Consider the following 24,820-nt stretch of genomic DNA (forward strand, 5'->3'; position numbering starts at 1 on the left):
AAAGGAGAGTCAAACTAACAGAGATGGTTTGATAATAAAGTTGACATATTTGCTTAAATGCTTTTTGCCGAGTTTACTGATTGGGTTTGCCAGGGACTGTCATGGGCCAAGGGGCCATGTTGATGATTTAAAAAAAGGTTTTGTTCCTTATGTGGCAGATCCACTGCTACCACAAACGGAACACGCGCAACATTTCACATTTTCATTTTAAGATAAATAGTTAGAAGGACGTCTCCTGCGCACGGGGCCGGTCCGGGGATATCAGAGACGCAAAAGAAGCGAGACATCCCACTTTCTCATTTATTGTTTCAATGACCCAAGTAAACGTTGGTTTCTATGGAAGATACACCCCTTTAAGTAGACAGGAACTGACACATTCTTTCCTATGGTAAATGGCCTGAGTGAGCCATCTTCATTTATCCAACGTCTTTGGATATACACAGACTGGCGGAGTGGAGCGAGAAACGGTGAGAGTAAAAAGGCTTACTTTATTTGGCCGTCAAAAAGCCACCCGCGTAAAAAATGTCGGTGCAACAATTTTATGTAAGTTAGAAAGAAAAACATGACACATTGTCATTGAATATGCTGCATTTAGCTACTGAGATGAGGAATTTAAACGCCCACTAGAAGCTGTATGTAGTGCACTCCCATTTTAGTCAAGGCCAGGCGGAAGGGCAGGTAGCTAACAGTCAGTAGCTAGCTATCTATAGGGTTGTGGAAAACATATGTTACTAGATAAGATGCATTCCACGTCTGTTAGCTATTTAAAATATAACTTTATCCAAAGATGTGTACTATAGTTTATATTTTGTATTGTGTACAGAGGCACAGGAATGCACGGAACTACAGTTAGCTACGTTAACTCGTGAAGCGTCGACCAATCATCAGTCGCTAACAGTTTGCTAACTATTAGCGTACTAGCAAGCTATTAAGCTAGTTAGGTAACATTTAGCTGGCATTTGTATTTTGAATTCGTTTTAGACCTACTTGAAGGCTACGACACAAGTGTGCTTGCTAGGTACCGTATGTGTAGCTAACGTTCGTTATGTACTAATTTGAGTTAATCAAGTTTATTCTAAATAGTTAGGTACCGTTAGGTTGACTTGCGTCAACTGTTCGCTAGAGAAATTACCTTGTTAGGTGTTGATTGTTAGTCTGTAGTACTTGACTTGTTAGCTGTCTGTCCGTTCATGGGATGTTAACTGACCACCTTGCAAGAGGCCAGATCATAGCTGCATAACAATTTTGTTTAGGTTGACATGTGGATGTCTGGTTCTCCTGATGTAGTCAAGATACTCGCTGCTGTGAAACAGCTAGGAGTGTGTCGCTGGCAGGGATTACAGTAGGCAAGTCAAATGAATGGGCTGCTGCTGCACGGTCCCTTTGGAAAACTCTTTCCAGAGCGCATTATTTCAACATCACTAAATGGTTAAACTAGGGATAAATGTGTCATTGTTGAACAAATATGTACGTTTACTTGATTTACTATCATGTTAAATAAAGATTAATTAGAAAATAATTAAACGTATAGTTTAAACTACTTTCCATTGTGTGGGCAGTATGTTTAACTACATTACGCAAACTGGCGTTTTGACCACATCGAATTGGGGGGGAATCACATATCCCATACGCGTAGGGGGTCGCAGATCTTAGAATTTAGCTATAATTTTCATTCTCACGACACTGATCATTTGGGGCGGTCTCTCTAAAAGTCGCTGGCCACACACCAGTACACTGATTTGACAATCAAACTATCGCTTAAATAGCAGCCAATTCGTTTTAGTTAACAGGAAAAATATGTATTCCATTTTCTATGATGGCAGACTCCCGACATTCACCGTTCCAAAATATAGATAAGCTTTCTACAAGTCCTCATCTAACCAATCATATATAGGTTATTGTGGCCTTTGAATAGTGTTAGACCCTTTAGACCCCAATATAATTCTAGGTTGCTGCTGTTGAATACTGAGAATACTCAGTATACTGAATACTGAGAATTTTCAAGATGGGAGAGGAGCAACAAATAGGATACAATTGTAATCAGGAACATCTCATTCTCTCTTCCTTCCTTTTTTTTCAACCATACACATACTTTCTTCCTAATAAGGGGTTTCATGATACTGTTACAGGCCGACTGCCGCTATGAGGTCTGAAGGTTTAGCGCTACAGTCCCAAATGTTTGCCCTGTTCAGCATCATATCAATGGAAGTGATTAACACAAGTTTTCCATTACACTTACTGTGATGGCGACCCATTGAAATCAAAATGTGGTCTTCTACAAATTGTCCTCTCACCAGTGATGAACACATTAATCCCAGCCTCATAGCTTTGGGCCTGTAACCGAAAGGTTGCTTGATCAAATCCCTGAGCCGACATAGTAAAATTCTGTCGTTCTGCCCCTGAGCAAGTCAGTGATCCCCGGGAGCCGTGGATGTCACCCGCCCGCTTAACCCGGAAGCCAGCCGCACCAATGTGTCGGAGGAAACAACGTTCAACTGACGACAAATTCTGCCTGCAGGCGCCCGGCCCGTCACAAGGAGTCGTTAGTGCATGATGAGCCAAGTAAAGCCCCCCGCTACCCCGGATGACCCTGGGCCAATTGTGCGCCGCCCTATGGGACTCCCGGTCACGGCCGGTTGTGACACAGCCTGGGATCGATCTTGGGTCTGCTGTAGTGACACCTCAAGCACTGCGATGCAATTCCTTATACCGCGGCGCCACTCGGGAGGCCGGAGCTGTCATAGTTTTAACAGGACATGCAACCTCATCTCCCTCTCTCAAACAATTATTTCAACTTGATAATCGATGAGTGAATGACAAAACAGTGTTTCATTTCTCTCTCTGTTTTGAGGATCCCTGTATCTAAATGTAGCTGACTGTGTTCTGCAGGTTGTCCTCTAACCAGTGATGTACAAATATCTCCAATTTCCATGTGGTTTTTGAGTCGTGGTAGTTTCAACTGGCAGTTTCAGTCAGTCAGCGATTACATCAGCAGTTTGCTTAAACCCTCTCTGAACTCACGACGGTTACTACCAACAGTTGTTGCCTCTTTGCTTTAAATTCAATGAATGACTTGCCCAGAGTTTAGAGTGGAGGTTGCCCTCTGTCTCATCATCAACCCTAAAACCTCTAGGCCTCCTGTGAGCCAGAAGATAGTCACCACATTAGAATGTAGCCGAGACGACAGAGAAGGACATCTGGGCTAACGCTTCAGACAAATGTTTCAATGTTAATTTATGCTAATCCTGTTTTTCACAGGATTACCATGGGACTCTTCTCTTGTCAAAAACAAAGGGCCAGTATGGATTTGTGCAAATAAAAACGAGCTCATAATAGGATAGATTTTCTGCACATCTAACCTTGTGATTTTGTCTCTCTGGCTGATGCTGACTGTGTGGGGTATTTTTCTGTAATTTCCTGACATTTTAGTAGGGTGATTTCAGGGTGGAGTTGTTTGAATGAGTAATGATAGAAGACGTGACCTTATTGTGGCAATTTGAATAATATCAGTTTGTGTAGATTTTGCCCATTCTTTAGCCCCATTAATTCCAGAACCACAAGTGGTTGACCATACTTCTTCTGACTCCAACCGTATTCAGTGCTAGCTTTGCTAGCAGGGGGTAATAGGGGAGTGTAATGAACAGATACTTGCTATGTAAGTGTAAAGTGGTGCCTCAAATTATAGGACTGTGGTTTCTACTGGTCTGGAGAGATAGAGGAACCTGCCAGTCAGTGTGGTGCTGAGTCGGGGTCAGGCGCAGTGACAGCTTCACTATCATTGTCACTGGATTACCAGCAACATCCTAGGAAATCCCCCCCACTCCAAATAGCCTGCTGAAGTATAGGCTACATGTCAGAGTACCTACTACTACAGTGTGGCTATTAACGAAATTTGAATTGTGTCCACCAATAATCTGTATACTGTTTTGACTAATTTGTGACATGGCTAAGACATGCTGTCTGTCTGTGCAACTTATCTTCCCAGTTTAAGCCTTACATGGAGACATACCTCTGTCCATAGAGTGAGTTATATGTTGGTGATGTCATGGTTTCAGCGTGTTTGTGGTGCGTGGCTCACTCTCCTTATTTCTTAGTTACTATGAGGGGAAAGACTGTTTAGCAGTGGAGGATGCTGAGGGGGGGACGGCTCATAATGATGTCTGGAACAGCGTGAATTGCATGGAAACCATGTGTTTGATGTATTTGATACCATACCACCTGTTCCAGTCATTACCACCAGCCAGTCCTCCCCAATTAAGGTGCCACCAACCTCCTGTGCTCTTTAGGCTGTTTGTTTTGTGATGAGATATATTGAGGACGAGTAGAGTGGGAGGGAGAGAGAGATTGAGGTTGTTAAATAGATGTCCTTACATGGCCTGCAGTGCACGTGTGTGCTGTTGAGGGACTTCAGTAGGTCATCCCAGTATGAAAGCTAGGAGTGCAGTCAGGAAGCATCAGTATTAGAGCAGACTTTCTTACGATTATCTATGCATAGTGACTTTACCCCTACCTATATGTACATATTACCTCGACTAACCTTTACCCTCACACATTGACTCGGTACCGGTACCCCCAGTATATAGCCTCATTATTGTTTTGTTTTTTACTGTCATTTATTTAGTACATTTTCTTAACACTTATTTTTCTTAACTGCATTGTTGGTTAAGGGCATGTAAGCATTTCACCTGTTGTATTTGGCGCATGTGACAAAATAAAATGTATTTTGTCACATCTATTTGAAAGTAAGCCTAGTTGTAGTTGACAGTTTTTCACACATAATTTGAACTGAAATGTTTATTACGCTACCAGTGACATTAAACCTACATCTTCAGCATGCCTCAGCAATAATAATCCTAATAGCTAAGTCTGTCCTCCTCTGCTTTTAAAAGGATTACAGTTTTCGCATGGCTCATGAGGACTACGATGTGTGGAGCAGAAACTCCACTGACGGGTAGACTGTTTCTTCTCAGTACAGTGTAGGTGTGTGTGCTTTCCCTCGCTCTCGCCCCCCCCCCAAAAAAAAAAAACGAACCCGTACCTCCTGTATGGTGAAGAGGATTCGTCACTCCTTAAGTGATTGATTGGTCTCATATCCAATGAGACTGTCTGGTGTCGGGAGCTGAAGGTCAAGGAGCTTCCCTCTCCTCAGTGTTTTGCCCTAGAGGGCTTGTGTTGTCAAAAGAAGGACATGAGGAGCAGTGTTGGGCGGTATTGTGGTTCTACATTGACAATAAATAAGTATACATTTTTTATCATCTTGCGTGTATACAAGGCCCAACAGAAACTTTACTTTCGCTTTTAACCCAACCCCTCTGAATTGGAGAGGTGCAGGGGCTGTCACGTTGGATGCCCGGGGAGCTGCTGTTGTGGGCAGTTAACTGCCTTGCTAAAGGGCAGAACTAAAGATTTTTCACCTTGTCGGCTCAGGATTCGAACTAGCAACCCTTCAGTTACTGGCCCAACTCTCTAACCACTAGGCCATCTGCCAACGGATTTTGCCAGCTAGCCTCTTCGCTGAAAGATAGGCCTGCATATAGACCCAGTTGTCAAGCCCATGTGACATACAGCAATGGATTTCAGTTACTGTATTCATAAACTGAATCTTACAGGGTGTGCTGCCTGCGTGCATAACGGCCAGATGGTTGTGTCATTGGAGCAGGCGGCCTAAAACCCAAGCATATCCATTCACACCCACAGCTGGTTTGTGTTAGCTAAAGGGTGGGGTCATCTGGGGTCATATACTCCTCACCACCTCCGCCCTGGAGCTCCACTAATGGGTGTTCCTTTTGTTATGTTGCTACTTGTCCCGACCATGCTAAATTCGGGAATGACTACGATCTTACTGGGAAAACTCGTTTTACAATACTTTTGTCTCTTTCTCTTGTCTGTGCAGACTGTTGCGCTGTCCCGTGAAGAGATCCCGCCATGCGTGAATACAAGCTAGTGGTGCTAGGCTCGGGAGGCGTGGGCAAGTCCGCTCTGGTGAGTATTTTACTCTGGCCCCGACCACTCTGTTCCTGCTACTGTTGCCGCGATACGACGATACCAGATTTTCCTTGTTAAAAAAGAAAGCATAAAGCAGACTAAACTCGATGGTCCTTTGAAAACCCACTGTGTGCTATAGCTAAACAGATGTGAGTCTGGGTGACAGCATAAAGCTGTCTGTCTGCTCAGTCCAGCTGTCTGTCTTTTATTTGTGTACCAACTAGCACAACTAGCTCCCGAGTGGCGCAGAGGTCTAAGGCACTGCATCTCAGTGCAAGAGGCGTCACAACAGTCCTTGGTTCAAATCTAGGCTGTACCACATCCGGCCATGATTGGGAGTCCCATAGGGCGGCGCAAAATTGGCACAGCGCCGTCCGGGTTTGGCCGGGGTCAGGCCGTCATTGTAAATAAGAATTTGTTCTTAACTGACTTGCCTGGTTAAATAAATAAAAGCACAAGCCAGGCCTGAAGGTCCACAGCATCATGATTGCATATTCCTGTGCTAGTGATGTGTTGTGATTCGTTGATCTGACTTGTTGTGGCCCGTGTCCTCTCTTACAGACAGTCCAGTTTGTGCAGGGAATCTTTGTGGAAAAGTATGACCCAACAATAGAAGACTCCTACAGAAAGGTATGTGTCCCGTAAGGGACACGTCAAAAACATGTTGTGTTGTGCTTTTTCTTCCTCTGTACCTTCTCTAATATTGTATTTTCTTCTCCTCTGCAGCAAGTGGAGGTAGATGGACAGCAGTGCATGCTTGAAATCCTTGACACAGCCGGCACAGTAAGTGAATGTTTCTCAGTCTGTGTTTTTATTAATAATTTCTCAGAACTACCAAGACTAGATAAAATGATCAGCAGCTGCTAAATTAATTTATAGAAGGGGATCACTTATGGTGAAATGAAGAGGCTTTGAGAGGAGGATAGAGACGTGTTGAACTGTAATGACAGAGCGGAGCTTATGGTGTGTCTGTCCGCCCTACAGGAGCAGTTCACTGCCATGAGAGATCTGTACATGAAGAACGGTCAGGGCTTTGCCCTGGTATACTCCATCACAGCACAGTCCACGTTCAACGACCTGCAGGACCTGAGGGAACAGATCTTGAGAGTCAAGGACACTGAAGATGTGAGTATCTACAGGAGATGATGTAGCATATCACCCAGTGTCCCCCTTGGTTTATAACTAGGACCCAGCTTTATTCCTAATCAGGCCACATGATCAGTAAAAACTCCTGCCGCTAGTTAAAACCAACCAGTATAGTTGCCACAGCACGATATAACATTTTCCCATTAACTCGTCTTTGCGGTATAATCACAACTGAGCTCATACAGCAAGAATGAGAAAAGGAAATATAATACAATTATTATTGCAACCCCTCCACATTAACCACAGTCCCATGTTTTGGTATTACCTCCTTGTGTTTGGAGTAGCATAGTGAAGAGAACTGGCCTCGACAGATAGTCTCTCAGGAGGAGGATGCCCTTTTTTGGTGATCTGTAGAATCCCTTTCCTCTCCAGCTCTCTCTTTCCTGTTCCCTCTATCTCTCTGGGGGTGGGACTAAACTTTCTTTTTGTGTGCCAATAGGGCCCCTGGACTTTGTTGTGATTGACTTTTTCATCGCCTTTTGCTCTTTGTTTCCCCCCTGGCTTGTTGTTGCGTGTGGTCTGGCCCGAGGCTTTGTTTCCCCCCTGGCTTGTTGTTGCGTGTGGTCTGGCCCGAGGCTTTGTTTCCCCCCTGGCTTGTTGTTGCGTGTGGTCTGGCCCGAGGCTTTGTTTCCCCCCTGGCTTGTTGTTGCGTGTGGTCTGGCCCGAGGCTTTGTTTCCCCCCTGGCTTGTTGTTGCGTGTGGTCTGGCCCGAGGCTTTGTTTCCCCCCTGGCTTGTTGATGCGTGTGGTCTGGCCCGAGGCTTTGTTTCCCCCCCGTGTGGTCTGGCCCGAGGCTTTGTTTCCCCCCTGGCTTGTTGTTGCGTGTGGTCTGGCCCGAGGCTTTTTTTCCCCCCTGGCTTGCTGTTCCGTGTGGTCTGGCCCTAGGCTTTTTTTCCCCCCTGGCTTGCTTTTCAGTGTGGTCTGGCCCGAGGCTTTGTTTCCCAACTGGCTTGCTGTTCCGTGTGGTCTGGCACAAGGCTTTGTTTCCCCCCCTGGCTTGCTGTTCCGTGTGGTCTGGCCCGAGGCTTTTTGTTTCCCCCCCTGGCTTGCTGTTCCATGTGGTCTGTCCTTGGGGGGGGGTGTGTGTTTTTCGATGTGGCAGTTACTGATGTTTGTCCCCCATGAGACCATAGGAACAAAGCCAGTATCTCTTCCTCAATCTAGTCAGAATGAATCCAACATAACTCAAGGAATCTGTAATAAATGGACATTTTTTACATGGTTTTATTCTCACAAATGTACATCTACCTAAAGTGTTTGGTGCAGTATTTATCAAGTAACAAAACAAACTCCAATCCGCTGGGCAGGTCCCGGTTTCTCTAAAACGGATCGTTAGAATCTCCGCATCGTTAAATCTCCGAGATCGTTTTGGGAAACGGCATTATTAAAGAGCCACTGAACACGCTGATTATGTATGTTTTTCTGTTGCTCATTAGGGGAAAAAATTATTTCAGTCTTGGTGTGTTTGCTGATCGATTCCCATTTGGATTGTCCTCTATATGACACTAGACACGGAAGCCTAATTCGCTTCCTCAAAATCCCCAGAATGAATTTAAGATGACTCAAGAAATCTGTAATTTTGACAAGGAAGTTTACTGTTTTAGTTGTGCAATTTTATATCTAACTGAGGTGTTTGGCGCTGTGTTTCTCAAGTTTAAAAAATTGCGACATGTTGTCTTATGTAAACAGTCGGAGCAGCTGGGCAGGTCTGTCTCACTGTCTATGCTACTGAATTGAGAGCTCTCACGGCAGCTGTTCGCCCCATGTTAGTGGACAAATGGACATCGTCAAATCAAAACCCAACCTTCATTTACCCGTTGTGACGCATGGATGTTCCAAACTCAGTTTTAGATGACAGGCTTTATGACCAATTGTCCTATTTACATTTTGTAGTCAACATTTACACAAATAGCTGTTTCTGACTTGTATCGATGCAACATAGGCATTTTTTAAAGGGATTTGTGTTTTTTTAAAGGCAGTCGCTCTTGTACTTGAAAACGCTCGTAATCTAACACCTGCTTCAGACCACTCGTAGAACAGCGACATTCTACGAGACTCATGTGACAGGGTTTACTGGACATTATGGACTACAAAAAGAAATCCAATGACGTACGTGTGTAAAACATTTTAAACGTGTTAACCCTCGCAAGGCTGTTGGCCCAGACGGCATCCCTAGTCGTGTCCTCAAAGACGACCTGACGCAATCACCATCACACTGCCCTATCCCATCTGGACAAGAGGAATACCTATGTAAGAATGCTGTTCATTGTCTACAGTGAAGGTAGTAAACAACATCTCCACTTTGCTGACCCTCAACACTGGGGCCCCACAAGGGTGCGTGCTCAGCCCCCTCCTGTACTCCCTGTTCACCCACGACTGCGTGGCCATGCACACCTCCAACTCCATCAAGTTTGTAGACGATACAACAGTAGTAGGCTTGATTACCAACAACGACGAGACAGCCTTCAGGGCGGAGGTGAGGGCATTTGGAGTGTGGTGTCAGAAAAACAACCTCTCACTCAACATCAACAAAATATAGGAGATGATCGTGGACTTCAGGAAACAGCAAAGTGAGCATCCCCCTATCCACATCGAAGGGACAGCAGTGGAGAAAGTGGAAAGTTTTAAGTTCCTCGTTTACACATCACAGACAAACTGAAATGGTCCACTAACACAGTCAGTGTGGTGAAGAAGGCGCAACAGCATACTCTCAATTAGTATTTGGTAGCATTGCCTTTAAATTGTTTAACTTGTGGAAACGTTTCGGGTAGCCTTCCACAAGCTTCCCACAATAAGTTGGGTGAATTTTGGCCCATTCCTCCAGACAGAGCTGGTGTAACTGAGCCAGGTTTGTAGGCCTCCTTGCTCGCACACACCTTTTCAGTTCTGCCCACACATTTTCTTTAGGATTCAGGTCAAGGCTGAATCCTCATGATGCCATGCATTTTGTGAAGTGCACCAGTCCCTCCTGCAGCAAATCACCCCCACAACATGATGCTGCCACCTCTGTGCTTCACGGTTGGGATGGTGTTCTTCGGCTAGCAAGCCTCCCCATTTTTCCTCCAAAGATAACGATGTTCATTTTGGCCAAACAGTTCTATTTTTGTTTCATCAGACCAGAGGAGATTTCTCCAAAAAGTACAATCTTTGTCCCCATGTGCAGTTGCAAACCATAGTCTGGCTTTTTTTATGGCGCTTTTGGAGCAGTGGCTTCATCCTTGCTGAGCGGCCTTTCAAGTTATGTCGATATAGGTCCCGTTTTACTGTGGATATATATATATATATACTTTTGTACCGGTTTCCTCCAGCATCTTCACAAGGTCCTTTGCTCCTGTTCTGGGATTGATTTGCACTTTTCTCACCAAAGTTCGTTCATCTCTCCTTCCGGAGCGTTATGACGGATGTGTGGTCCCATGGTCTTCATACTTGCGTACTATTGTTTGTACAGATGAACGTGGTACCTTCAGGTGTTTGGAAATTGCTCCCAAGGATTAACCAGACTTGTTGGTCTTGGCTGATTTATTTTGATTTTCCAATGATGTCAAGCAAAGAGGCACTGGGTTTGAAAGTAGGCCTTGAAATACATCCACAGGCACACCTCCAATTGACTCGAATGATGTCAATTAGCCTATCAGAAGCTTCTAAAGCCATGACATCATTTTCTGGAATTTTCTAAGCTGTTTAAAGCCACAGTCAACTTAGTGTATGTAAACTTACATTTACATTTAAGTCATTTAGCAGACGCTCTTATCCAGAGCGACTTACAAATTGGTGAATTCACCTTCTGACATCCAGTGGAACAGCCACTTTACAATAGTGCATCTAAATCATTAAGGGGGGTGGTGAGAAGGATTACTAATCCTATCCTAGGTATTCCTTGAAGAGGTGGGGTTTCAGGTGTCTCCGGAAGGTGGTGATTGACTCCGCTGTCCTGGCGTCGTGAGGGAGTTTGTTCCACCATTGGGGGCCAGAGCAGCGAACAGTTTTGACTGGGCTGAGCGGGAACTGTACTTCCTCAATGGTAGGGAGGCGAGCAGGCCAGAGGTGGATGAACGCAGTGCCCTTGCTTGGGTGTAGGGCCTGATCAGAGCCTGGAGGTACTGCGGTGCCGTTCCCCTCACAGCTCCGTAGGCAAGCACCATGGTCTTGTAGCGGATGCGAGCTTCAACTGGAAGCCAGTGGAGAGAGCGGAGGAGCGGGGTGACGTGAGAGAACTTGGGAAGGTTGAACACCAGACGGGCTGCGGCGTTCTGGATGAGTTGTAGGGGTTTAATGGCACAGGCAGGGAGCCCAGCCAACAGCGAGTTGCAGTAATCCAGACGGGAGATGACAAGTGCCTGGATTAGGACCTGCGCCGCTTCCTGTGTGAGGCAGGGTCGTACTCTGCGGATGTTGTAGAGCATGAACCTACAGGAACGGGCCACCGCCATGATGTTGGTTGAGAACGACAGGGTGTTGTCCAGGATCACGCCAAGGTTCTTAGCGCTCTGGGAGGAGGACACAATGGAGTTGTCAACCGTGATGGCGAGATCATGGAACGGGCAGTCCTTCCCCGGGAGGAAGAGCAGCTCCGTCTTGCCGAGGTTCAGCTTGAGGTGGTGATCCGTCATCCACACTGATATGTCTGCCAGACATGCAGAGATGCGATTCGCCACCTGGTCATCAGAAGGGGAAAGGAGAAGATTAATTGTGTGTCGTCTGCATAGCAATGATAGGAGAGACCATGTGAGGTTATGACAGAGCCAAGTGACTTGGTGTATAGCGAGAATAGGAGAGGGCCTAGAACAGAGCCCTGGGGGACACCAGTGGTGAGAGCGCGTGGCGAGGAGACAGATTCTCGCCACGCCACCTGGTAGGAGCGACCTGTCAGGTAGGACGCAATCAAGCGTGGGCCGCGCGGAGATGCCCAACTCGGAGAGGGTGGAGAGGAGGATCTGATGGTTCACAGTATCGAAGGCAGCCGATAGGTCTAGAAGGATGAGAGCAGAGGAGAGAGAGTTAGCTTTAGCAGTGCGGAGCGCCTCCGTGATGCAGAGAAGAGCAGTCTCAGTTGAATGACTAGTCTTGAAACCTGACTGATTTGGATCAAGAAGGTCATTCTGAGAGAGATAGCGGGAGAGCTGGCCAAGGACGGCACGTTCAAGAGTTTTGGAGAGAAAAGAAAGAAGGGATACTGGTCTGTAGTTGTTGACATCGGAGGGATCGAGTGTAGGTTTTTTCAGAAGGGGTGCAACTCTCGCTCTCTTGAAGACGGAAGGGACGTAGCCAGCGGTCAGGGATGAGTTGATGAGCGAGGTGAGGTAAGGGAGAAGGTCCCCGGAAATGGTCTGGAGAAGAGAGGAGGGGATAGGGTCGAGCGGGCAGGTTGTTGGGCGGCCGGCCGTCACAAGAAGCGAGATTTCATCTGGAGAGAGAGGGGAGAAAGAGGTCAGAGCACAGGGTAGGGCAGTGTGAGCAGAACCAGCGGTGTCGTTTGACTTATCAAACGAGGATCGGATGTCGTCGACCTTCTTTTCAAAATGGTTGACGAAGTCATCTGCAGAGAGGGAGGAGGGGGGGAGGGGGAGGAGGATTCAGGAGGGAGGAGAAGGTGGCAAAGAGCTTCCTAGGGTTAGAGGCAGATGCTTGGAATTTAGAGTGGTAGAAAGTGGCTTTAGCAGCAGAGACAGAGGAGGAAAATGTAGAGAGGAGGGAGTGAAAGGATGCCAGGTCCGCAGGGAGGCGAGTTTTCCTCCATTTCCGCTCGGCTGCCCGGAGCTCTGTTCTGTGAGCTCGCAATGAGTCATCGAGCCACGGAGCGGGAGGGGAGGACCGAGCCGGCCTGGAGGATAGGGGACATAGAGAGTCAAAGGATGCAGAAAGGGAAGAGAGGAGGGTTGAGGAGGCAGAGTCAGGAGAAAGGTTGGAGAAGGTATGAGCAGAGGGAAGAGATGATAGGATGGAAGAGGAAAGAGTAGCGGGGGAGAGAGAGCGAAGGTTGGGACGGCGCGATACCATCCGAGTAGGGGCAGTGTGGGAAGTGTTGGATGAGAGCGAGAGGGAAAAGGATACAAGGTAGTGGTCGGAGACTTGGAGGGGAGTTGCAGTGAGGTTAGTGGAAGAACAGCATCTAGTAAAGATGAGGTCGAGCGTATTGCCTGCCTTGTGAGTAGGGGGGAAGGTGAGAGGGTGAGGTCAAAAGAGGAGAGGAGTGGAAAGAAGGAGGCAGAGAGGAATGAGTCAAAGGTAGACGTGGGGAGGTTAAAGTCGCCCAGGACTGTGAGAGGTGAGCCGTCCTCAGGAAAGGAGCTTATCAAGGCATCAAGCTCATTGATGAACTCTCCGAGGGAACCTGGAGGGCGGTAAATGATAAGAATGTTAAGCTTGAAAGGGCTGGTAACTGTGACAGCATGGAATTCAAAGGAGGCGATAGATAGATGGGTAAGGGGAGAGAGAGAGAATGACCACTTAGGAGAGATGAGGATCCCGGTGCCACCACCCCGCTGACCAGAAGCTCTCGGGGTGTGCGAGAACACGTGGGCGGACGAGAGAGAGCAGTAGGAGTAGCAGTGTTATCTGTGGTGATCCATGTTTCCGTCAGTGCCAGGAAGTCGAGGGACTGGAGGGAGGCATAGGCTGAGATGAACTCTGCCTTGTTGGCCGCAGATCGGCAGTTCCAGAGGCTACCGGAGACCAGGAACTCAACGTGGGTCGTGCGCGCTGGGACCACCAGATTAGGGTGGCCGCGGCCACGCGGTGTGGAGCGTTTGTATGGTCTGTGCAGAGAGGAGAGAACAGGGATAGATAGACACATAGTTAACAGGGTACAGAAGAGGCTACGCTAATGCAAAGGAGATTGGAATGACAAGTGGACTACACGTCTCAAATGTTCAGAAAGTTAAGCTTACGTAGCAAGAATCTTATTGACTAAAATGATTGAAATGATACAGTACTGCTGGAGTAGGCTAGCTGGTAGTGGCTGCGATGTTGACACTACACTAATCAAGTCGTTCCGTCGAGTGTAATAGTTTCTACAGTGCTGCTATTCGGGGGCTAGCAGTGCTGCTATTCGGGGGCTAACTTCTCACCCACTAGAATTGTGATACAGGCAAATAATCTATCTGTAAACAATTGTTGGAAAAATGACTTGTCATGCAAGTAGATGTCCTAACCAACTTGCCAAAACTATAGTTTGTTAACAAGAAATTTGTGGTAGGTTGAAAACCTAATTTTATTGACTTCAACCTAAGTGTATGTAAACTTCCGTCTTTTTATACCATCTGTTGCACCTTGCCTATGCCGCTCGGCCATCGCCCATCCATATACTTACATGTACATATTCTCATTCACCCGTTTTAGATGTATGAGTATTAGATAGTTTTTGGAGAATTGTTAGATTAAATGTTAGATATTAATGCACTAGAAGCACAAGCATTTCGCTACACTCGCATAACATCTGCTAACCATGTGACCAATTTGATTTCATAGGTGTCATTTTTCCCCCTCCTGCGTCACTGTATACACAGGAGATCTCTGCTAAACATGGAATCCCATTGTTTATCCATCTCTATGACCTCCTATAACTTCTTCAGAATGAAGTTGGCCAATAGGCAACTTTGTAGTCAGTCTGAGATGTCTTTTTCTTTGCAACTTTACCTTGAAGGTCAGCATCCCGGAGTCTCCTGTTGACATTGAGACGGGTGTTTTGCGGGTACTATTTAATGAAGCTGCCAGTTGAGGACTTGTGAGGTGTCTGTTTCTCCAACGAGACACTAATGTACTTGTCCTCTTGCTCAGTTTTGCACCGGGGCCTCCCACTCTTTATATTCTGGTTAGAGCATTTTGCATTGTTCTGTGAAGGGAGTAGTACACAGCATTGTACAGGATCTTCAGTGTCTTGGCAATTTCTCGCATGGAATAGCCTTCAATTCTCAGAACAAGAATAGGCTGTGTTTCGGAAGAATGGCTTTTGTTTCTGGCCATTTTGAGCCTGTAATCTAACCCACAAATGCTGATGCTCCAGATACTCAACTAGCCTAATGGAGGCCAGTTATATTGTTTCTTTAATTAGCACAACAGTTTTCAGCTGTGCTAACATAATTGATTTTTTTTTTTCTAATGATCAATTAGTCTTTTGAAATGATGAATTTGGATTAGCAAACACAACATGCCATTGGAACACAGGAGTGATAGTTGCTGAAAGTGGGCCTAATAATGAGTCTAGCTACAATAGTCATTTACAACATTAACAATGTCTACATTGTATTTCTGGTCAATTTGCTGTTAATAGACATATTTGCTTTTCTTTCAAAAACAAGGAAATCTGTGAGTGACCCCAAACTTTCGAACGGTATTGTAGGTATTCACAGCTCTGATTCACTCTACTTTGTTGAAGCACCTTTTGACAGTGATCACAGCTGTTTTTCTGGGTAAGTCTCTTAAACTTTTCCACGCCTGGAAATTTGCCCGTTAGTATTTTGAAAATTCTTAAAGTTCTGTCAAGTTTGGTGTTGATCATTGCCAGACAAATGCAGCAAGGCCTGAAAATGGTTAAGTCAAAACTGTAACTTGGCCTCTCAGGAACATTCACTGTCTTTTTGGTATGCAACTTGTGTAGATTTGGCCTTGTGTTTCAAGTTATTGTCCCGCTGAAAGGTGAATTAATCTGTGTCTGATGAAACGCAAATAGAACCATGTTTTGCTCTAGAATTTTGCCTGTGCTTAGCAGCATTCTGTTTTATTTTTTTTTATCCTGAGAAACTCCCCAGTCAGTAATGATTACAAGCATACACATAACGTGATGCACGTGATGCGTGGTACTCAGTAATGTGTTATATTGGATTTGACCCAAACAACACTTTGTATTAGGACAAAAAGTGAATTGCTTTGCCACATTTTTAGCAGTATTACTTTAATTTATTTTTTATTTATTTATTTTTATTTCACCTTTATTTAACCAGGTAGGCTAGTTGAGAACAAGTTCTCATTTACAACTGCGACCTGGCCAAGATAAAGCATAGCAGTGTGAACAGACAACACAGAGTTACACATGGAGTAAACAATTAACAAGTCAATAACACAGTAGAAAAAAAAAAAAAAAGGGGAGTCTATATACAATGTGTGCAAAAGGCATGAGGAGGTAGGCGAATAATTACAATATTGCAGATTAACACTGGATTGATAAGTGATCATGTACAGGTAGAGATATTGGTGTGCAAAAGAGCAGAAAAGTAAATAAATAAAAACTGTGGGGATGAGGTAGGTGAAAATGGGTGGGCTATTTACCAATAGATTATGTACAGCTGCAGCGATCGGTTAGCTGCTCAGATAGCTGATGTTTGAAGTTGGTGAGGGAGATGAAGGTCTCCAACTTCAGCGATTTTTGCAATTCGTTCCAGTCACAGGCAGCAGAGTACTGGAACGAAAGGCGGCCGAATGAGGTGTTGGCTTTAGGGATGATCAGTGAGATACACCTGCTGGAGCGCGTGCTACGGATGGGTGTTGCCATCGTGACCAGTGAACTGAGATAAGGCGGAGCTTTACCTAGCATGGCCTTGTAGACGACCTGGAGCCAGTGGGTCTTGCGACGAATATGTAGCGAGGGCCAGCCGACTAGAGCATACAAGTCGCAGTGGTGGGTAGTATAAGGTGCTTTAGTGACAAAACGGATGGCACTGTGATAAACTGCATCCAGTTTGCTGAGAAGAGTGTTGGAAGCAATTTTGTAGATGACATCCCCGAAGTCGAGGATCGGTAGGATAGTCAGTTTTACTAGGGTAAGCTTGGCAGCGTGAGTGAAGGAGGCTTTGTTACGGAATAGAAAGCCGTAACAATGCGTTGTTGCAAACTGGATGTGTGTTTTGGAATATTTTGTATAGGCTTCCTGCTTTTCAATCTGTCAATTAGGTTAGTATTTTGTAGTCACTACAATGTTGATCCATCTTCAGTTTTCTCCTATCACAGTCATTAAATTCTAACTGTTTTAAAGTCACCTGTGCGGTTTCCTTCCTCTCCGGCAACTGACGTAGGAAGGACACCTGTGTCTTCTTGTTACTGGGTGTATTGATACACCATCCAAAGTGTAATTAATAACTTCACTATGCTCAAAGGGATATTCAATGTCTGCTTTTTTCATTTTCCCATCTACCAATAGGTGCCATTCTTTGTGAGGCATTGGAAAAAATTCCCTGGTCTTTGTGGTTGAATCTGTTTGAAATTCACTGCTCAACTAAGGGACCTTACAGATGTGTGGAGTAGAAGGGAAGGTAGTCATTTAAATAATGTTACACTATTATTGCATACAGTGAGTCCATACAACTTCTGTTACTTGTTAAGCACATGTTTACTCCTGAACTTATTTAGACATGCCATAATAAAGGCGTTGAATACTTAAAGACATTTCAGCTTTTCATTTTTAATTAATTTGTACAAGTTTTGAAAAACATTGTTCCGTGTTGACATTAATGAGTATTGTGTGTAGTTCGTGACAAAAACAATCTGTAATACATTTTTAAATTCCGTCTGTAACAAAACAAGATGTGGAAAAGTCAAGGGGTGTGAATACTTTCTTAGGGCACTGTATAAAAAGAAGCTTCAAATGAAAACCGACACGACAGCATTAAAATATGAATAGTTTACAGTATACTATAGGCCCATTTTATTCTAATTGAAATACATTTCATGTTCAATAAATTGAGTTCTATTTCGCTACTGTCTAATTTGTCATGATGTGTGCAATGACGTGCCAAATCGGAGATGTCTTGTATTTTGGTTGGGTAAGCTTTAGAATAAGCTGCCTCAATATTTACAGCCATATTGGTGGTAATATATCCATCGTCAGTATTGTAAAATAATTCTACGGTTAAGGTAAGATTTGAATTGAGAAAGCTGATCCGAGATCCGAGCGCTGTCTTTTTTCCCCCCGATCCTTGTATCAACACATGCTCCAACAACGCACTTAGCGACAGTTCTCTCCCTGAGCTTTTGGGAAAAGCAAGTTACATCTTCGGCCGTTGTAGGAAAGATGCATTGTTAAAACCTTTGCAAGCCTCAGTTCCATCGGAAAACTGGGACCAAGTCTGTTTCATGGTCTGTGTTCTGTGGTTGGATTGGATCGAATTGTGTATCCTGTGTTAGTGGGAAAGTGAGCATTGTTGAAATCAAAACCCAGCCCTCAAGTAAGTCTCACTTACAAACCTCTGTTTTGGACGAGACTGACTTTATGACCAAAATTCTCCTATTTACACTTTGTAGACAATTTGACTTTTTTGGGGGGGGGGAAACCCAATAAATGTTTCTGACTAATAGAACGGCCTGAGGCATTAATATCAGATATGATGTTTATTGCTTTCAGTTGCATTAATGCTTTTTCGCCTGTTTAATCTTTCATTGCCACTTGCAGGAATGCATGACCAACGGAAATGCTTTCTGTGTTTTTTCTCTCGCTCTCTCTCTCTCCCGATGGATTCTTGGTTGAGTTTGGGCATAGTGAGTTCAGTGCTGCTCCAAGGGCTTGATGGGAATGCCACACACCATTTACTACCACAGGGTTGGAGAATGTAGAGACACTGAGGGCTCATGGTCTAGCCATACTCTATTACAGACACTTTGTCCACAGAGAAGACACAAGCTACATAACAGAACACAGCAAGGCTCTGAAATAGGTACTTAGATGTCCCACTATAATAAGCTTTGAGGAGTCTTGGTAGGATTTGTTAAAGGCTAAATGTGATACAATGTAACCATACGATTTATCAAAATGCAATTGCTTTAATCAGTAAATAATTGACCAGTGCAAACCTGGCCACTACATTTGTATTTCCTTTGGTCACAATACTTACTTATGCAAGAGATCTTGTGACTCCTGCTGTCTAAGCCCTCGTCTGTTCAGCTGGAGCAGTAGGCTCATGCCTGACTTGTGATTTCTCCATGTTTACGTCTCGGTGTGGCTCTTGGACACGGGCAGCTTAAAGTGCCTGTCTCTATGCTGCTGACTGGGGACATTCTACAGCTACATTTCTCCCCCTCTGGCATTTGCTAGCCTTGAAATGCGTACCTTAGGTTCCACTCGGACTCTAGGGAAACCGTCGCTCAACAGCCCAGTCTGAGGGTTTGTTTGGATTTGAAATTTCAACGCTACCTCTATAGGGCAAGTCCAAACATCTGCTTCCTGTCGTCTGGCCTACAGCCCTGTGAGAGAGGGCACTTTATACCACCCTGAGTAGGGTGAAGTTGCCCCCAAACACTTCTTGCATTCCTGCAACAACTGCTCCTCTAATGCTTAAAGTTAAGATCTGGGAAGGAAAAACTGAACCTTGACCTATGCTTCTATATAGCAACTTCTACTCAGAGTTGCTCTTTCTAGTAGAGGTGTGAAGGTTTAAACAAAATTGGGATTCTTAGTGTTAAGAAAAACCCCTAACCAATTAATTATTTTTTACGTAGATGCAGAAAGTCCACAGTGGTCAGTTTCCAAAACAACAAAGAGCGTTAAAGCGCGAGACTCAACTTCTCCACTGTTTTGATGCCCTGGCTACCAGGCTGTGAACAGCATGAAGCGAACCCGTGCACATGCGCAGATACTGTGTGTGACTGGGTGACAGCCAAGTGTTGCATCTCCCTCATCTCAGTATCCTAGACTGTTCATTGATGACAGCCCCAGCTTTACTGAAGTTGCGAGACATTCCAAGCCAAGGAATTGTGAGGTACAGCCTTTGATTGCTGATAGAACCGTGCACTAGGCCTTTCTGTCTGCCTGCCTAGTGGCCGAACTGCCTATACTGTCCCCCTCTGTTCCTCACTAGTTTAGTTGCCGTACTTCAAAGAACATAATCAGTCTCCTCCATTCCAAAAATACTGACTATTAGGAGTCATCTTGACACACATGGGAGTCGACACCGGGAGTCGACGTGCAAGGAGTCGAGGAATCCATTATTTTGGAGTTGACTCCACTACTACATCATTGTCATTAGCAGTTGGACAAATGTCAGAGAAAGGCAAGCGACAGCAGTGAAGTCCTGTATGGCAACACTTTGAGAAGTTAAATGAGAAGGAAATGCCAACTTTGCGAGGTGAAAATGAGGTACTGTAGTGGTAGTACAGGTGCAATGCTTAATCATCAGAAAGGGACGCACTGTGAGACCCAAACCGTTATTTACATCCGTCCATCCATCCATCCATGGTATCATTCTATGGAGCAGCTGGAGCATGGAATGCAATGTAAACACAGAGAAGCAGGCAGGAAGCTGATTTCTATCCTGCGGGGTTGTCATAGTTTCTGCTTTTACCTCCCTCCCTAGACAGCCAGAACAACCTGTCAGGATGTGTCTGAAAGAGACTCTCACACACATCCATGTGTTTTTCATCTGGTCCCAGTGAAATGCTTCGGTAACATTTTGATGTTATCCCCTGTTCTCTTCTCTCTCTGTCTCATCCCTGTTCTCTCCTCTCCCAGGTGCCTATGATCCTGGTGGGTAATAAGTGTGACCTGGAGGATGAGCGGGTGGTGGGCAAGGAGCAGGGTCAGAACCTGGCCAGACAGTGGAACCACTGTGCCTTTTTAGAGTCCTCCGCAAAGTCAAAGATCAACGTCCTCGACGTGAGTACTAATAATCAAACGGTTGACCAATGATTCAAATGATGATGCTTATAGACTGAGTTTATACGGCTAGTTTGGGATTTTTAATGTGTCAAAGCACTAAACAATGGTATTGGCCTGCAGATCTTCTACGACTTGGTCAGACAGATAAATAGTAAAACGCCTGTGGAAAAGAAGAAAGCGAAAAAGAAATCAAACTGTGTCCTGCTCTAAAGGTCCCCTCCACCCTGCAGCAGCTCTGAGCCAGGTGAGTAGGTGACTAATATGCTCCTCTAATACCCTGACTGGTACACCTCTAGCCTTGCTGTTCGGCCTCCGGCCTTACTAGAAGGAGCACAAACCCCTTCTCAACTCACAATACGGACACACAAATTGGGATTTGTTTGATCAGTAGGTTATACAAGCTTTATTATTGATTTGAATGGCTGCAAATACAACTCTGGTAGTAAATTGTCTTGTCATTGATGGAGTTGATATGGCCTGAGAGCATTCATGGAGAGTTGACTGCTCCCTGTCATTAGAGTTGGAAGGAAACGGCTACATCTACTGGTAGCCTGGTGTGACTGTGTCCACATGACTGTACATACTCATGTCCATAGTGCTCAGTCTTTATCCAGTTTGTAGGGTAGCCGTCAAAGCAGAAAGGTCTGGGACTATGCTACAGTAACTGTAGACTGTTTCATCTGTTGTTCAGTCCCACAGTGAGGGGTCCCAGCCAGTCCAGCAGCCCCCAGGCAGTGTCTGTCCCCTCTGTCCTCGGCCGGCCACGCCGCCAAGAGCACTGGACTGGCACTAACGGGATTACAGACCCACAGTTCAGACTACAGGAGCTGCCAGGCTGGGGTAGAACAGCAGAGCTGGGAGGGCGGTGTCAGGCCCCGTAGCTCTCAGGCTGGTCTGAAAAAAATACATAAATACAGTTATCCATACCTACCGTAGGTGTTTAAATCTGGTGGAATTGGATTGGAGTGAGCAATATGGTAATGTCTCTGATGGGCTTGGGGAACATCTGCCATATTTCCTGTTCCTCTCTGGTCCCTTCAGTTCTGAATGCTTAGGGCAGTTGTCTTCATGTCCCTCTACTCACTAACACCTAGCCCAGCTTCTTTACCAAGCTTGCCTTGCCTCCACGCCTAATGGACTATATAGCCTCGTTATTGTTATTTCCTTTTTTTATTTAGCACTTTTTTCTCACTTTTTAACTCTGCATTGTTGGGAAAGGGCAGGTAACTAAGCATTTCACTGTAAAGTCTACACCTGTTGTGTTCGGCGCATGTAAAACTAGATTTGAATGAAAAGCAGAAATATGCACTGCACCAACTGGCCAGGAGAGGGCAGCACTTCAAATCAAATCACATTTTATTGGTCACACATACTTAGCTGATTTTATTGCTGGTGGAGTGAAATGCTTGTGTTCCTAGCTTCAACAGTACTGTAGTATCTAACAATACATACAAATATAAAAGTATAAGAATGGAATTAAGAAGTATATAAATATTAGGACGAGCAATGTTGGGAGTGGCATTGACAAAAATATAGTAGAATAGAATAAAGTATATACATATGAAACGAGTAAAGCAGTATGTAAACATTTCTTAAAGTGACTAGTGTTCCATTATTAAGGTGACCAGTTCCAGTTCAATTTCCTTGAATGAAATTGAAGGTTTTATGTACTCCATTAATCCTCTCTCCACTTATAGAATGCTGTAATGAAGAACTGTTGCCCAGATTGGACCGTGCCAGCATTCTGACAGCCCCGCCTCCCCCATCAGCCATAAACGGTGACGACACAAACAGCCGCCTGCTGATTCGCTAGTATCAAGATATCAAGGCAGGACACAAGGAGAGAGAAGACCGGTGTCTATCTCACTCAGACTTCTCTGATCTGACATCAGTGAGCCTTGAAGGACAATCTTCATTTCCCACATGGTGAACCACCATAAACTCTCTGAAAGTCTCTGAAATGTCAATGGTCTGGCCAACCGAGAGCCCCCTCCTCCTTTTTTTGAGAGTTTAAATACGATTACCTACGAAGGGAAAAAAATACTTCAGTATTTTACATCTTTGCAATATATCGTATTTGAAGACATGGAAGTTGACTTTAGTTGTGTGAGTATAAATATCTGCAGACAGCATGATCACATCTGGTATTAAGTGTAGTAAGAACGTTCAAGTGGAAGTAACAACTTTTGTATAGCTATACACACATTTCCTCGTGCCAGTCATGTCAATGGTGGACCATACGTTTTTTGGTTTCGCTTAACTCCATGGACTTTCTCTTCTGCAAATATCTCTGTGACTTAATTTTATACTCAGTCACTGGGATTTCATAGTTCCCGTAATATATTCTAATGCCATTTTTTGCATAATAATGCTTGAGAAAAGGTATTTTATAGAAGAAATATGGGGGGGGGGGATTGATTTCTGTCTCTTGAAGCTGAAATATATACTAAACCAACTTTAATAATGCTTCTTGTGTTTTTGTCAAATGATGTTCCAGCTTTTATGGATTATTAAATTTAGTACATTTTAATTATTTTGGTCATTGTATTTTGTGGATTTAACACATCTGACTTAATAATCATACAGTGTCATGTAAAACCAACTCTATGATAATCACGGGGTTAAATCGGATGTGTACAAACTCAGTGGAATGTTGTTCCACCACCAACGATCAGCAAACAGTTGCACGGTGGCAGTTCAATGCAAAACTATGTGGCTAAATGTCACTTAATTGCTCCCCCAATTTGCTCGGCAAATCCTGTGTCTGCAACAACCACCAGGGGGTACTGTGGGTGTAAAAGGGCCTGTTATTGGCCTGTTCGCGCCTTCAGAAAAGTATTCACACCCCTTGACTTTTTCCATATTTAGTGTAACAGCCTGAATTTAAAAGGGATTACATTTGAGATTTTTGTCACTGGGATTGTTTTTTTGAAATGTTTACAAATTATTTAAAAATGAAAAGTTGAATTGTCTTGAGTCAATAAGTATTCAACCCATTTCTTATGGGAAGCCGAAGCATTTGCTTAACAAGTCACATAAGTTGCATGGACACGCTGTGTGCAATAATACTGTTTTAAAGTGCTATTTTTCAACTTCATATTCATCTTCAGCACCAGCCCAACATCATGTGAAAATGGCATGTTTCTATGTTTGTAGTAAAAAAGGAGGGAGAAGTGTTTCTTTCCAATGACATTGTTAAACAATTAGTAGGCAATGTCTACTCATAACTGGTTAAAATCATAAGATGCACACCGATGTCATTGGAAACAGCTTCTTGTTTTTACTACAAAACATTGAAACACACCATTTTCACATACACTGCTCGTCGACCATCTCATTCCAAATTCATGAGTATTAATATGGAGTTGGTCCCCCCCCCCCCTTGCTGCTATAAGAGCCTCCACTCTTCTGGGAAGGCTTTCCACTAGATGTTGGAACATTGCTGCAGGGACTTGCTTCCATCCAGCCACGAACATTAGTGAGGTCGGGCACTGATGTTGGGAGATCAGGCCTGGCTCACAGTCGGTGTTCTAATTCATCCCATAGGTGTTTGATGGGGTTGAGGTCAGGGCTCTGTGCAGGCAGTCAACTTCTTCCACACTTCTCGACTAACCATTTCTGTATGGACCTCGCTTTGTGCACGGGGGCATTGCTATGCTGAAACAGGAAAGGCCTTCCCCAAACTGTTGCCACAAAGTAGGAAGCACAGAATCATCTAGAATGTCAGTGTATGCTGTAGCGTTAAGATTTCCCTTCACTGGAACTAAGGGGCCAGGTCCCGAATCATGAAAAACAGCCTCAGACCATTATTCCTCCTCCACCAAACTTGCCACTGCATTGGGGCAGGTAGCTTTCTCCTAGGATCTGCCAAACCCAGATTTGTGTTGTGTAATATTTTTGTTCAGTGTAGTTGAAAAGTAGCTAATTAGCTCAAATTCTAAAGTTGTCCGTGATGAGATTCAAACACAACCTTTGGGTTGCTAGACAATCTCATATGCCTACCTATCCTGCTCAACCAAGCATCCGCCCTTTGTTTTTGCATTAAGTAACCTGCCTTATGTAACCGTACCAAACATCACATATCATACTAATTTTAGATTTACATATCAAA

General features: G+C 44.6%; 1 protein-coding gene across 2 annotated transcripts; it reads left to right on the forward strand.

The window, feature by feature from the left end:
• Positions 1-358: 358 nt before the first annotated feature.
• On the forward strand, positions 359-23,239 carry LOC135540311 (ras-related protein Rap-1A-like). Of its 2 annotated transcripts, none has more exons than XM_064966893.1 (8): positions 359-467; positions 5,894-5,982; positions 6,547-6,615; positions 6,712-6,768; positions 6,970-7,110; positions 20,563-20,706; positions 20,830-20,953; positions 22,407-23,239. In XM_064966893.1, the coding sequence occupies exons 2-7, from the start codon at positions 5,926-5,928 to the stop codon at positions 20,917-20,919; spliced, it is 558 nt and encodes a 185-aa protein (XP_064822965.1). In that variant the 5' UTR covers positions 359-467; positions 5,894-5,925; the 3' UTR covers positions 20,920-20,953; positions 22,407-23,239. The 2 variants fall into 2 exon arrangements, with proteins under 2 accessions (XP_064822965.1, XP_064822966.1); XM_064966894.1 differs by lacking the exon at positions 22,407-23,239 and adding an exon at positions 21,401-22,397.
• The last annotated feature ends 1,581 nt before the right edge of the window (positions 23,240-24,820 follow it).

This window comes from Oncorhynchus masou, chromosome 5 (genome assembly GCF_036934945.1).
Source record: "Oncorhynchus masou masou isolate Uvic2021 chromosome 5, UVic_Omas_1.1, whole genome shotgun sequence".
NCBI classification, from domain to species: domain Eukaryota; kingdom Metazoa; phylum Chordata; class Actinopteri; order Salmoniformes; family Salmonidae; genus Oncorhynchus; species Oncorhynchus masou.